The sequence below is a fragment of the Rhinatrema bivittatum genome, chromosome 8 (assembly GCF_901001135.1).
Source record: "Rhinatrema bivittatum chromosome 8, aRhiBiv1.1, whole genome shotgun sequence".
Lineage (NCBI taxonomy): Eukaryota > Metazoa > Chordata > Amphibia > Gymnophiona > Rhinatrematidae > Rhinatrema > Rhinatrema bivittatum.
In genome coordinates, this window is record NC_042622.1 from 266,461,095 (window position 1) to 266,475,339 (window position 14,245).

The window sequence follows — 14,245 nt, forward strand, 5'->3', positions numbered from 1 at the left end:
ATGGCCAACCCCCAATGCTGCGGGCTCCCATTGCTGCTGCGTTGCAGAAGAAACCATAAATACGTCCAAATTGGCTGCCGCTGCCATCAAAACTGGACCATCTATGGATTCCACTGAAGCAAGTTCAGCGGACAAAATGGCCAAAGAAGAGCTCCGTGCTGGAGAAACAACCACAGGCCCCTTGCACATGTCCCCTGGGAACTCCCTCACCATAACATCTGTAGAACACCTGCATCTATATTTATAGCCTGCCTAAGGTAAGCAAGATATGCTAGGCTGGTTATAATAAACATTAAAACCTCCAGACAACATAAGTGAAAATATATCAAGGTTCCATACTGTGGTTCTGCTTGTCCATCAGATCAGATACATCCCAAGAAGAGAAGCACAGCTACCCGTCCCCTGTAGCCGAACCACGGATGCCTGCAGAAGGGAGACAGCAGAACAGGTTTAGCCTTGCAGTCTAGTATGCTCAAGCCCTGCACCTTGGCCCCTTCCAAGCTTCTTAAGAGGCTGCTTAAAGACCCGAGGTAAGGAAGATTATCTCCAAAAGAACCTGAGGGCCAAATGCAGCAACTTTTTTTTTTTTTTTTTTTTAAGAACTACCCCCAGCTCTATAAAGCCCACCGTAACCGGACTCGATCTCCTGCGAAGAGCAAGGGCCTGGGTCCAAACAGCACTAGAGCCTCCCAAAATCCTGCTGTAGCAGCAGGGGAGGCAGAGTCCGCTGGGATTTCTCAGTGCTGCCCCCCCCATGTGCTGGAGTTAGAGAAATCCTGAGGGGCTGCAGGTGGCTCTCATATATGTGGCAGTGCCCAAACGTTTGTCCTCTGCCTCCATCTGCTGGTAGGGATGAATAAAACCATTTGTCTGGACTGATCTGGGATGTTCAGGAACTTCCCTTTAAATGGAAACGTGCTATGGTAATAAAGTCTGTGGGATCCGGGGCCAGAACCCACCCGTTAGCACTGGCCCGGTGTGATGGCACAGGATGAAATCTACGTGCAAGCGACAGCGGGAATAGTTGGAAGGGGAAGTGCCATTTACCATTTAGCAAGCGCTATTCGCCATAGGCAGTAAGTGACAGCCTCTGCCCCATGGAGTTCAATCTGGTGTACACTATTGTAACTCCTCCTTAGGGTTAGGGGGAGGGAGGTGGAAGTGCACTGTCTGCATATGTCGGCGAGAACGGCTGTTTTTGCCTCCTCACAGCTGCTGAGCTTCCAGATAGCAAAAGCTCCACGTGGCCGAGTCGCGCGCCGGGACGTCTTGTGGAAGCCTCGGGAAGCTCTCGCGAGCGCCGGCTCTCGGGCTCCTGCCACACCCGCGAGATTTGGTGGCAGGACTCCATCTCCCGGCGACGCTGGCGGAGTCAGGCGGGCAGACTTAAGCCGTGCTCTCGCTCCAGGTCTCGCGAGATTTGGTGGCAGGACTCCATCTCCCGGCGACGCTCGCGGAGTCAGGCAGGCAGACTTAAGCCGTGCTCTCGCTCCAGGTCTCGCGAGGTCGGGTAGTGTCCGGCTGCTTGCCCTTGCTTGCAGACATGAGTTACTGGGACGCAGAGGATGGCAGCGACTGCTTTACCAAGACCTGGATCCTCAGCAAACTGGGAGCCGGGCTTGGTGCGTTAAAGAGGGAGCGGGCTCTTCCCGTACTCGGGCTCGGCTTTTGAGCCTTTATTTTGGCCACAGCCCGGGCCTGGCCTTTCATTCCTTGGTCTGGAAAGCAGTAAGAACCCCAAGCTGACGGCTGTGTATTATGGGATGGGGGGGGGGGGGTTTACCTTCCTCTGACTGACATTCAGGAGCTCTAAAATGCAGATTGGCATTTGGCAAAATGGACTTACCTTGATTTCTAAGATCACTTGGTGCCCTTCCTTGCCAGACCTATATAAATCTTGGACCTCCTCAGGTCCCTTCAAGAATGCTGCACAGTTTTCTGCCTCGTGGGGACAGATAATCAGCTTTGATGATGGTGTCTGTGATAATTGCCATCTGCATGTTGTTACTGACTAACCCTATCTATTGCCATTAAAACATTGCTTTCCTCTGCAGGTTTGATTGGTGTCACCTATCATATTGTTGCATTCCAGCCCAAAACTGCTCTTGAGGGACTTCAGAGGGCCACGACAGCCACTCTGACCATGGGTAAGAAAAACCTGGAGGAAAAAGGCAGGCTTGCAAAATCCCTGCCTTACATTGGGGTGGGTAATGTCTCCAAATGGGTTTGTTTTGTGCACTGTATGACCGGAATGAACCTCACTCATTTGATCTCAGTCTCTCAAATTTAGTGCTAATGCCCTTCATGATGCTTGCACTGTATCAAAGAATGCTTTCTTCTTGATACTTGATTTCTTCGTAATATGTGCAAGAACATAGTGTGCACTTGGAAGTTCTTTTTACGTGAACTAGTGTGGAGTGCTTTATTACCACCATAATTTTTTTGGCAGTCTTCATTTGTGGATTTACAGAGATACTGATCAGCAGGAATTGATCATGTTGATATGTTTAAAATAAAATCTGGTTCTACGTAATTATGGCCAGTGCATTTCTTTGGCTGTTAAAGGAGATTGAGGTAGCCATAAGTGTACCTTCTACTGTAACTTGGGGGACAGGTCTTTTTCTAATTTGAATTTTTTAAATTGAGTCTTTTATTAGTATTTAGAAGTACATCTGGAAGCAAACATAGAAAAGTGTGTTCTAAAATTATAACACATGAAGTGTGGCTCGTAATTGACAAGAAGGATGGAAACTGCAGTGTCAGATTGTATTTTTTATTTATTCAATACTTCAGGTTTCTCTCCAGTCTCATGTTTTATATTGAGTTTACTTAAATACATTTATAGCCTGCTCATCCGGGCGAGTGTTCCAGAGCAGGTTGCAACATTTAAAAATAACAATACAATAAAAACAGTATTAATTAAGTTGACTTAGATAATAACCACTGCTATTACTAGCAACGGTAACATGGAATAGACTTAGTTTTTGGGTACTTGCCAGGTTCTTATGGCCTGGATTGGTCACTGTTGGAAGCAGGATGCTGGGCTTGATGGGTCCCTTGGTCTGACCCAGTATGGCATGTTCTTATGTTCTTATGAAAGGTAACTGAAAAAAAAATGTCTTTTTTAGAAGGTCTACTATCTGCATAACAGATACGAAAGTTAACAAACCTCAGCCTCATTCTGGATTTCCAACTTTCCAAGGACAGTTATCCTTAAGCAAGAAATTCCGTATAGTTTCCAAGATTTTGCCTTTGGAAATATTGAAATCATATCTAATTGGAACTTCGGGAATGCTTAAAGAGGCTGTTCCATCCGCCTGTCAAGACTTGTTGTCTTCCATTGGTTAGATGCAGGGAGGATAGCCAGAGAATAATATCAGAAGATCAGCTGTCTATGGATGGTTCGGCTTTCTCTCTGTGTTTGGCTACTTCTCTAGAGCCCCTTCAGAAGTGTCTGTTTTATTTTTGAAGCAAACCAGTCCAAGGGTGATAATTTATGTATGGGTTAAAAAAAATGAGGGCCTTCCTTGATGTGAATAGTATTACTCAAAGTAAAGCAGAAAACGTTCCTGGAATTCCAACAGGAAGTTTTGTCTGTAGGGGCAACCTTCTGTCTTAATGTTCTTTGTAAATGTGTAGTCTCGTTCAGGGGGGAACTATATATATATATATATATATATATATATATATATATATATATATATATATATATATATATATATATATATATATATTTTTTTTTTTTTTTTTTTTTTTTGGATCCTACTGGGTATTTTTTTGTTTCTGAAGAACAAAATGAATCCTGTAAATATGTCTACCACTTGAATTGCTTTTATTTCCCCCCCTTTTTCATTGGGTAAGCTCAGAGGATCCATAGTGACAAGAGGATACAAATGAAGTACATTCGAATAATTTGCCCAGAGCAGCAATTGTAATCCAGAACAGCGGTGGCACGACTTCATCGGGGCTCAAAGAAAACATGGGGAGGCCAGTGGTGTGATGATCATGACGGCTGTGCTTGAGACAGATATGAGAGGAGGGTTGAGAGTTTGGCTGGAAGATCTAAGGGAGGAGTTGGTGTTGGGTTGCATTTGAGAATTTGATATGCATAGCTACCAAAAGAGGATGAATCTTAACCGGGCAGACCGGATGGGCCATTTTGGTCTTTATCTGCTGTCATTTTCAGTATTACTATGTTCCCGTTGATAATTGCATTAATATATTTGACTTTCGCTAGGTATATAATGCTTTTATTTATGGTTTTGAATTAACAATTGTGCCTTGGATCTTTCACTATTTGGGGACTTGATGGTGCATGTATGTTTATGATATATTTTTTTCTGCTTTTTTTAGTTTAAATATATGAACATCTTTCTATGCCAAGCCTGAATACAATCTGAAATTTGGTAAATTTTAAAGCAAAGAAAAAAACTCTTATTATCCTGTCCAGTGCAGACTAATGGGTAATGGAGACAGAGGACATTCCCTTTCTCAGTGATATCATCACTTGGTGTATAGAGGCTGATGCTGCATGGGCACTAGCTAGAATTTCTCTGTCTCCAGCAGATGGTAGATACATGTTGGAGTGGTGCAGTAGGATTTCTTGGCTCCCAGGGGCCCGGCCTTTGGGCCTGTCCCTGGTGGCACTTATTCCCAGGGTAACAGTGTGCATGCTTGTTTTCCTTGGTGGAACTGGATCTTGGCTTCTAGGGCAACAGTTTATGTGATTGTTTCCCTAGTGGAGCAGGCCTGGATCGTAGCTCCCAGGAATCCCTTTTGAGATTGGCTGAACAGCGTCTGGTAAGCGACTTCCAAGTTCCGCTTTGGGCCTGGTTGAGCAGGAGGGTCTGGCAGGTGTCTCGAGATCCTAAGGTTGACTTCCAGGCTTCCAGCTAGGCCTGGTTGAGACTTGGACGGTCTCACAGTAGAAGCCTTTGGCAGGTCCCCTTCTATCTGATTCTTATTGGTGTGGGTCAAGGCCCTCCCTCACCCCACGTGCTTGACTTCAATTCTCTTACCTCTGGATTGACGACTAGTCTAGGCAGCGCAGGCAGTATGAACCTAGTGCATTCAGGACAGGGCTCATTTTTAGAAGGTATCACGTTAAAGGCATTATGAAGCCCTGAAGTTTAAGCCACGTACGGAGGGCGCACATTCTGGTGTGCTTGTGGGAAAGCTCCCGGGCCTCAAGTGAAAAGTACTGCTCCCTCTTCCCTTAGACTCCAGGGATGGCGTTTCCCTGCATGTCAGGCTCCAAAAGTGGGCGGGAGAGGCTGCGCCGGGGAAGCCTTGGTTTAGCTGCGCTCCAGTACCCCTCAGGGCTCACGGTTTAGGTTCTGAAAGAAAAAGACTGGTGCCTCTGGGCCCTCTGAGTCTTGGGCTGAGTGGGGAGCTGCGCAGAAAGTCTATGGGTTTGCTGATGGGGGGGGATAGGGGTGTCTTGATTCAGGTGAGCATCAGGTTAGCTCGGGTGTGAGATTTAACTCATGGAGGTTCCCCAGGGTGTAGGAATATCACCAGCACCTGGCTTCTGTTATGCGGCTTTCAGATGTCTGTTGTCCTGCTGGTCACCGTGGGGTGCATCTCCCGCTTCCATTCCATCAGGGATGGTCTAACTTGAGTGGCAGGTACCACCATCTATCAAAAGGAATGGATCTGGATCCTTCCAGCTTTGTGAGCACATCAGACGGACGCCTGGTGCACTGGGGTGCATTCTGTCACCCCCCTCGCCAAGCTCAAGGGATCTGGTCCAGGATGCGGTCTAGAAACAGACTGGAAGTCCAGGTTGGCTGGTCAGCCTGCTTGTACTTCCTGCCCTTAATGGTTGCTTGTCTGAACAGGCAAGGGGGAGGCTCAGAGATCAGCGTTAGCCCAGAAAGCAGGCAGGTTGTTCTGGTGGGCAGGTCAGAGCTTACCGCCGTCTTTAGCCGTTCTCGCTGCGCTCGCTGAAACAGACTTCTCCCCCCCCCCCCCCCAAAGTCGGCGAGCTCCGACTGGAAGCTTTCCTGAACTGAGTAGCTTATGGGAATCCCCCACCAGTGAATCTGGCAAATTGCAAGTTTCCAAGAACTGGCAGATTATTCAGCTAGCAGCGAAGAAGGAAGAAGCAGAGTTCAGCCATCGCTCATGGCCTGGTACACCCGGCTTTGGTTTTTTTGTCTTTATAGGCCTAACCCTTGCGGAGGGGTTAGCTCAGAGAGGAAAATTCTTCAGCAGGGACTCTTTCTCTGAAGTCTCAGGCTTGAGGCATCTCTCAGATATCAGTTTCTCCCTGGTGGGGTGGACATCCCATCCATGCTGACTTTCCTGCAAAAGGAGTTTTGATAAGGGCTGAGCTCTTAATTCCCTGGGGAGGGGGTGTCCCAGCGGCAGACGTCAGATTCGGGCAGTTCAGCTTTAAGCATCTTTGCCCTGCCCTTGGAGTTGGATCTAGATCAGGTTCTTACAACCGTCTCTTCCTTAAGTCGCGCGTCGTCGAAGGATATTCCTTAAAGGTAAAGATTAGAAACCTTGTTTCTGTTTATCTCTTCTCTTCTTTGTGTGGAAATCTATTTGTACTGCCTTTTTGCTTTGGCAGGGACTTGAAAATGATTTAAAAAAAAAAAAAAAAAAAAAAAGGCAAAACACAGTATTAGTCATTTAGCTGTGAGCTTTCTTATCTGAGCACTAACCAACAGTAAAACTCATTAGAACAGTTAACATGAATCTCATCTATGTATTGAATTTTGGCTATTTGGCTAGTAATTGAGTTGTGCTAGGATGCTGTTTGTAGGTGGTATCATTTTGTTTTGTGTTAGTGACAAGGCAATTACCATGCCATTTTTTTTTTCTTGCTAGACCATTGCTTACATATGGGATTTCCCCCTCAATAGCCAACAGAGACAGAGGATGTACCTCTTAGGACCTCACTCTGGGCTATAAGGGAGCTAGGGTCCTAGGTAGTTGCCAGTAGTCTCAGTCTCCGGCAACTGCAGACACATGAGAACCAGAAGAGAGAGGCCTTTATCTTTCTCCCCCCCCCACACACACACACACACTTTTTTTTTGTCAGAGGTGGAAAGTTTTTTTTTTGTTGCCATTGCAGGCCCCCCCCCAGTACTGCATGCACGATACAGTGGCAGTAAAGATGCTACTGCAAGAAGTCGCGGGGCATGCACAGCAAAGATACAGGGAGAAATAGGCTTAAAGGATCCTCAGGATAGGAAGATTGAGTCCATTCTGAAGCAGGCTTTTCCTACAAATTCCATAGCTCTGCAGCCTCCATTGGTGGAGGGTACGTAGCCCGAGCAGCCTTGTGTTGGATCCACTGCGCTGAGAACACAAAACAGCTGGCTTAGAGTTGACCATAGCATTTCTGGGAGGTGCTATGTACGACTTGGGCGCTATCCTCTGGAGTGGCAGCCAGGAGGCTCCTATGGTTAAGTAATTGGGCGGTGGATTCAGCATCTCAATCCCACCCTTTTAAATTGCCCTTTAAAGGGAGCCATGCTTGTTGGAGAGAAACTGGTGAAATATTTGGGAGAATCGAAATCCCAAAGACTGCTGGAAGATAGGACCGTCTAGGGCAGAGCTTTCCAAAGTGTGTGTTGCGACACTTTGGTGTGTCGCCTGAGGTGTGCCGGTGTGTCGCGCAAGCCCGGTGCACGTGACACACCGGCAAGTGGGAGCCAATGCAGCCGCCGGTGGAGCTCATCCCACTGGCGGCTGAGCAGTAAAATATCGCTGATCGGCAAGGCCGTGGTGGAGCTCACCTCACCACGGCCCGAAGAAGAAAAAGTTCACGTCGAGACGTGCAGGTGCTCCTCCTCCTTCCTGCCCATGCGGCCCCGGAAGAAAAATGTTGCCGGAGCCGCAAGGGCAGAAAGGGGGAGGAGCATCAGCCGCGTCCAGAAGAGGAGCAGCAGCGGGGAGAGAAGAGGAGGAGGCCCGGTAGCAGGGTCTCCGCCGCGATCGGCCCGAGAAGATCAGGGCCGCTGCAGAGCCCATCCTGCAGCGACCCGTGAAGAGGAGGCCCAGAGGTAAGAGAGCGGCTGAGGGCCCGTAGAGTGCGTCTGTGAGCTGAGTTGAGCGATTGTGTGCGTGTATGGGGTGAGTTGAGCGATTGTGTGCGTGTGTGGGGTGAGTTGAGCGATTGTGTGCGTGTGTGGGGTGAGTTGAGCGATTGTGTGCGTGTGTGGGGTGAGTTGAGCGATTGTGTGCGTGTGTGGGGTGAGTTGAGCGATTGTGTGCGTGTGTGGGGTGAGTTGAGCGATTGTGTGTGGGAGTGAGGACCTGAATGTTTGCAGAGACAGCATGTGAGAGAGTCTGTGTGTGTGTGAGAGAGACAGCATGTGACAGTGAGAGCCTGTGTGTATGAATGATTGTATGAGAGAGAGCATGTGACAGTGAGAGCCTGTGCTTGAGCAAGACAACATGTGGGTGTGAGAGAGAGCCTGGGTGTGTGAGAGTCAGACAGCATGTGCAAGAGAGAGACTGTATGAATGATTGTATGAGAGAGAGCCTGTGAGTGTGTGAGAGAGAGAAAGCATGTGAGAATGAGAACCTGACTGAATGTTTGAGGGAAGAAGATAGATGGAGAGAAAAGAAATAGAAAAAAAGACAATATGAAAGGAATTGGCAAAAAAATAAGAAAGGGGAGGTGGAACAAAAAAGCCTGTGACCAACCGATTAGAAAACTAAGATCAGACAGCAAAGGTAAAAAAAAAAAGAAATTACTTTTTACTGATTGGCACATGTAATCTTTGGTAATGTGCAAGAATAGCACTTTCTCTATGGCGGATCTCACAATGTACGAGATCAACATGGAGGAAGTGGAAACCCAGGGGGCCTGCACAGAGGAGGCAGCAGAATGGGCTTCAGTGCCAATAGCAGCGATCAGCGCCTCCCCAATAGCCATGCGGCAGCAGTGGCAGCAGAGGAATGAGAGAGGCTCCGAGGTTGCTGGCAAAAGAAAGAGAGGGGGTTTGCCTTTAGTGTGTGCCTGCCTGAGGGTGTGTCTGTGTATGAGAATGTATGAGTGTCTTCCTGGGGTTTGTATGTGTGAGAATAGGTGCCGGCCTGTGTGTGGTGTATATGTGTGTGTGAGAATGAATGTGTGCATGCCTGAGGGAGTGGTGTGAAATTGAATGGAAGCCTGCCTGGGGGTCAGTTTCAGTGTGTGAGAATGACTGGGAGCTTGCCTGGGTGGGTGTGTTTGTGTGTATGTGAGGGAGCCAGAGAGAGTGTGTATGAGAAAATCCAGGGGAGTAAGAGTTTGTGTGGGGGTGTGTGTGTGGAGGGAGAGAGAGTGTCTTAGAGCCTGAGAGTGTGTCAGTGTCTGTGAGAGTGAGAGGTTATGGTGGGTATAAGAGCATGAATGTGTATGTATGTGACAGTGTATGTGTGAGAGAGAATGGACATGTGAGTGTATGTGTGAGAGAGAGAGGATAACCTCCTAATCCTTGACAATATCAGGGTGACTGGAAATCAAGAGCTCCCACGTATGGACAGCAGGGGCTTTTTAAAATCCTTATTAGTTTTAATTATTGGGTGTTATTTGATATATGTGCTGTTTTGAAATATTTTATTGGTGTTTAGGAAATTGTACAAAATGTATATGATTTTAATGAATAGAAATTCTATTTATCAGTAGTTTTAAAATATTCTTTTATTAGTATGGTTTACTATTATAACTGATGCTTTATGTTTCTTGATTTTATTTGTTTTATGAGGAATGGTGGTTCTGTTTTTCCATTATTAATACACAGAGTCTGGCTTCTTGGGGTTTCCATTTCAGGTTTTGTCTAATTTGTGCTCCTTTATTTTGTATTCTGTATTTGGTGAGGGTCTGTCTCTGCTCTGTGTGTGTGACCATGATGAGAAATTCGCTAGCATAGGGATCTATAGCAATCGGGTTTGTTTTGTTTCCTCAGTAGGTGGTGTATTGGTATTCTAGGACCCAGTGTAATATTTACCCTTGCTTTTTCACAGGTAGGGTTATTGTTGTTAGAGTCCTTGGTGTTATTACTGTTACGTTATGATGGGATTGCAGTATAGATTTTGAGTGTCTTTTTTGCGAGGTTTTATTTTAGTTCACAATGTGCCTGGCAGTGGAAGGTGTTTGTGCTGCTGTTACTGTGAGGTGACACCAGAATTTGAAAACATCTTTAGTATGATGAGCTGTAAGGGAAACATTCAAGCTCATTGTTTGGGGGAATTTTAGTGGATGCAGAGAGTTACAGAACTGGAGGTGCAGGATTTATATTGACATTCTGTCCCTTCCTATAAATTCCAGTCTTCACTCTCATAGCCGTATAGAATTAGTTGAATGAGGCTATCAAATAATTTTATAGTGTGAAACTGGCCAGCTTTTTAAAATTACGCAGAAGACCCTTTGGACTTTCTTATTAACACCAAATATTCAAATCTGTGTTCATCCCATCAAGCTCATATATCTCATTAAAGAGGTAAATTGAATAACACAATAACTTTGTTTTATTATTGTTACTCATAAATTATAACAATAACATTAATCTTGGAATATTATATATTTTTAATATAAATGAAAGATTTTCACAAGATAGGTTGTGTCGTGAAACATTTTATTATGTATATATTTAAGGAAACATACATAAATTGTTGAAATACATTTTGTTCGTTTAACCTTTAACCTCTGGTTTGCTAGTAGACTGAATTACTGTGTCCCGAAATTATGTTTGTCTAAAAAGCGTGTCACCAACATGAAAAGTTTGGAAAGCTCTGGTCTAGGGACATGAGCCCTAGGCTTCAGATCATGTTGGGCGTTCACCTTCATGTGCACCGTGAGGCAAGAACCATCCCTTTCAGGGGCGCCAGAAGAGCTAAGTGTGAACCCTCTGCAGCAGCAAGTGGTAATTGCTCAACCTAATATGCAGCGTGTCTCTCTGGCAATACTACTAGTGGGGGTCTGCTTATTGCAGTATTTCTTAGCATCCAGACAAATGAATCCAGAACCAGTGGGTTATGCACCTCTACCAGCAGATGGAGACGGAGCAAGCTGACATCACAGTGTATATATAACCCTGTAGTGACATCAGCCTGCCAGTATTCTCTGTCTCCAGCAGATGGTGGACGTGCATTTCCTTACTGGGGATTGCTTCAGATTTGGAGATGAATTACCGGCCCTGATTTCCCAGACACTGAAGATGCTGGGAGTCCCTGGCACAGATTCCATGTTTGAGCCAAAGAGAAATCCCATTTTGGTTTCTTTGCGTAAAGCCTCTTGTTTTTTCCCGTTTATGGAGGCCGTTCAAGAATTGATTGATCTTGAATGGGATGCCCCGAAGGCAAATTTTAAAGGGGGTTGGACTTTAGAGAGCCTGTACCCCCTGGATCCAGTGATGAGGAAACATCTGCATTTTTGTCTGTGCCGTCTCTAAACGGACGACTATCCCTGTGGAGGGAGGAGAGGTCTTGAAGGATGTGCATGACAGAAGGATTGAGGTCATCCTTAAGCAAGCATTGAAGCAGTGGTAATGACATTGCAGACAGCTTCCTGTTGTTCCCTGGTGGCTCGCTCCTGTTTGCTTCTCTCTCAGGTGGTTGATGGCTCTGAAGTGAATTCCAGAGCAGTTATGGAACCCGCCACCGCCTTTTTAGCAGATGTGGGCTGCGATTTGGTCTGCATCTTGGCCAGAGGAGTGGCTTTGGTAATAGCAGCCAGGCGTCAGTTATGGCTATGAAATTGAGCGGCCGATGTGACCTCCAAAGCTGATCTTACGAAATTGCCTTTTAAAGGCTCGCTCTTGTTTGGGAGCGAGTTGGAGAAGCTAGGCAGTAAGTGGGGCAAATTCCCGGTTCCTAGATTGCTGGAGGATAAGAAGCAGTCACTGCGGTGTGAAGGGTCGTCTCAGGGTTTCCAGGCATGTCCCTACAGAGGAGCGACCTTTCAGAGCCTCGGCCTTTAGGCAGGTCTCAGTCCTTTTGTCCCAGACAGTCCAAGCGAAGAGCGGGCTCGGGTGGGGGAAACTCCTGAGCATCTTTGCCAACCCACCCCCGGGAACAGGAGATGGGGAGGCGCCTCTCTCGCTTTTATCAGAGGTGGGTCGAGATTACATCGGATCAGTGGGTGCTGGAGGCTAGGGGACGCTTTGTTCGTGTCTCTTCCTGTAGAGCCACCATGTTGTGTTTAATTTTTGGACTAATTACAGAAACATCATGGCTCCTTCTCTGCAAGCTAATTGTTGATTGTTTGGGACTATGATTGCTTTTAGGCTTGCACCACCATTGCCTTTTCTCTTGCCCAAGTCGGTAGACATCTCGCTGTCATGTGAAATCTCTAGTTTCTAAGACCGCTCTTCTCTCTGTCCCTGAAAGCTTGTGAACAGCAACGGGTGGAACGTTCCCAGAAGAACTCGGCATCTCTTCGTCTTCCAAAGTGCAGCCAGGCATTTTCCTAGTCTCCCTCAAACTTTGCATTACATCTGGGATCTTCCGCCTCGTAACTGCATGCGGCCTTCCATTTTAGGAATCCTTTTCTCGCCCGCTGCCTGTCAGTTGCGTCGTATCTTGCTTGTGTTAATCATTCCTTTAGCCCCTCCCCGTGCTTCCGTACGTGTCTGTACCTTGTGCAGCCTTGAGAAAAATGTGCCGGTTTGTAAATAAAATAATAAAGTGAGCTTTGTTCCCTCTTTCCTTGCTGTAGCGTAATCCTTGTAGCGATCCGTTGACGTATCGTTTCCTTTCTATGTCTTGTCGTGCAGCTTCACTGGGAGCCATATTTGGAATGACCACGTGCCTCGCTGCCCAACTACGAGAGAAGCCAGAGGATCCCCTGAATTATTTCATCGGCGGCTGTGCTTCGGGTGTTTTTATGGGGGTGAGAAGTAAGTACGACGTGCTTGCGGTGTACCAGGGCCTTCCCTGCCCGGGGGGGAACAGAGCGGGGAGCTCTGAAGCGAAGCACTGGGGGGGCACTGCTGAACTTTGCATGCCAGGGGATCCGCGTTGACGTTGTTGTAATAACAGATTGCCGGGGGGGACAGAGCTCAAGTTAATATGTGGTTTAAAGCGGTGTTTCCCAGCCCTCTCCTGGAGGCACGTCCTTCCAGCCAGGCGCTCGAGTTTCCCCACAATGAATATGCATGAGGGAGATCTGCATACCTTAAGACCACAGGGTATGCAAATCCATCTCGTGGATATTCAGTCCAGATATCCTGAAAACCCTGACCGGGTTTAGATGTGCCTCCAGGAGAGGGTTGGGAAACACGGGGGAAAAGGGGCAAAAGCAGAGACTGTAGGAGCTGTTTGGGAAGATTGGTGTCCAGTAGTGGCATTTTATCCAGCTTCCCTTATGCTGCTTGGCTTCCTGCTATTGTTGCCCCAGCAGCCGTAGAGCACCATTTCAGGGGTCACTGCCCCATCAGCCTTAGAGCACCAAGTCGCCTTCCCTTACACTCATGTCCCTCCCGTCGCTGGAAGGGGTAAAGCAACAGACGCCGACTTGGGAGTGGCCTCCAGAAACGGGAGCGTATTTCAGGGTTAAATATTTACTACTGCTTTGTTGCCCCGATTCATCCATCTTGTTTCCACGGCCTACGCAGCAGTAAGGGGCAGGCTGCTTGTTCTTAATGACGCGAGAAAACCCTGTTGTCTTTTCTCTGTTGGCAGCGCACAACTACATGACTGGCACCACGGCGTGTCTGGCCCTGGGGACAGTGGCAGCGCTAACAAAGATTGGGAAGAAAGAAGGCTGGAAACTGGTTGGGCCTCCTGAACTGTGAATACGATAGCTGGCGGTGCAGGCCCGAACTGCCCCGTGGTTTTCCTGGCCCCTGTTTTGTAAAATACAAGATTTTCTTTTTTTTTTTTGGTTAAACTTATTCTCTGACTCATCTGTTAAAAATATAACCTATACGGAGAGGTAACTTAAAAGACGGTGTTTAATATGTTTTTATTTTCTTTCTTATTAAAATCTTGTTTCCAATTTTTGGAGTTAAGCAGAGGGTTCAGCGAGGGGGGTGAAGTGTCAGTGGAAGCTGAGCCCAAGTTCTCATCGTAGCGCACGCTGGTACCTGGCAGGGTTGGAGTCACATGCCGACGCCTGCATCCTGACGCACCTGACTGTGATTCCCCCTCTCTGCAGGAGACGGGGCCCGGTCCTGTGGTTTGCACTCCCAGGCACCTTCAGACGCAGAGCAGTGAAGAGTAAAGCATTGCGCTGCTGGCCTTTTTCTGAAGCGAGCATCACGGGAAAGAGAAAGCTGTGCCCGCTGGTTGTTCATGCAGG

The 14,245-nt window shown here is 47.1% G+C and overlaps 1 protein-coding gene across 1 annotated transcript; it reads left to right on the forward strand.

Moving 5' to 3' along the window:
- The first annotated feature begins 1,466 nt into the window (after positions 1-1,466).
- NDUFA11 (NADH:ubiquinone oxidoreductase subunit A11) lies at positions 1,467-13,906 on the forward strand. The gene is made up of 4 exons (XM_029614927.1): positions 1,467-1,622; positions 2,055-2,147; positions 12,720-12,842; positions 13,627-13,906. Exons 1-4 carry the CDS (start codon positions 1,544-1,546, stop codon positions 13,737-13,739), a joined length of 408 nt encoding a protein of 135 aa, XP_029470787.1. The 5' UTR covers positions 1,467-1,543; the 3' UTR covers positions 13,740-13,906.
- Positions 13,907-14,245: the final 339 nt, after the last annotated feature.

What these genes read in the sequence shown, in the direction of transcription:
- NDUFA11 (XM_029614927.1), top strand. Translation starts at nt 1,544, where the DNA reads ATGAGTTACTGGGACGCAGAGGATGGCAGCGACTGCTTTACCAAGACC. An exon ending in CAAACTGGGAGCCGGGCTTG is followed by an intron (nt 1,623 to 2,054) that starts GTGCGTTAAAGA and finishes TTTCCTCTGCAG; the next exon opens with GTTTGATTGGTGTCACCTAT. An exon ending in GACAGCCACTCTGACCATGG is followed by an intron (nt 2,148 to 12,719) that starts GTAAGAAAAACC and finishes CTTGTCGTGCAG; the next exon opens with CTTCACTGGGAGCCATATTT.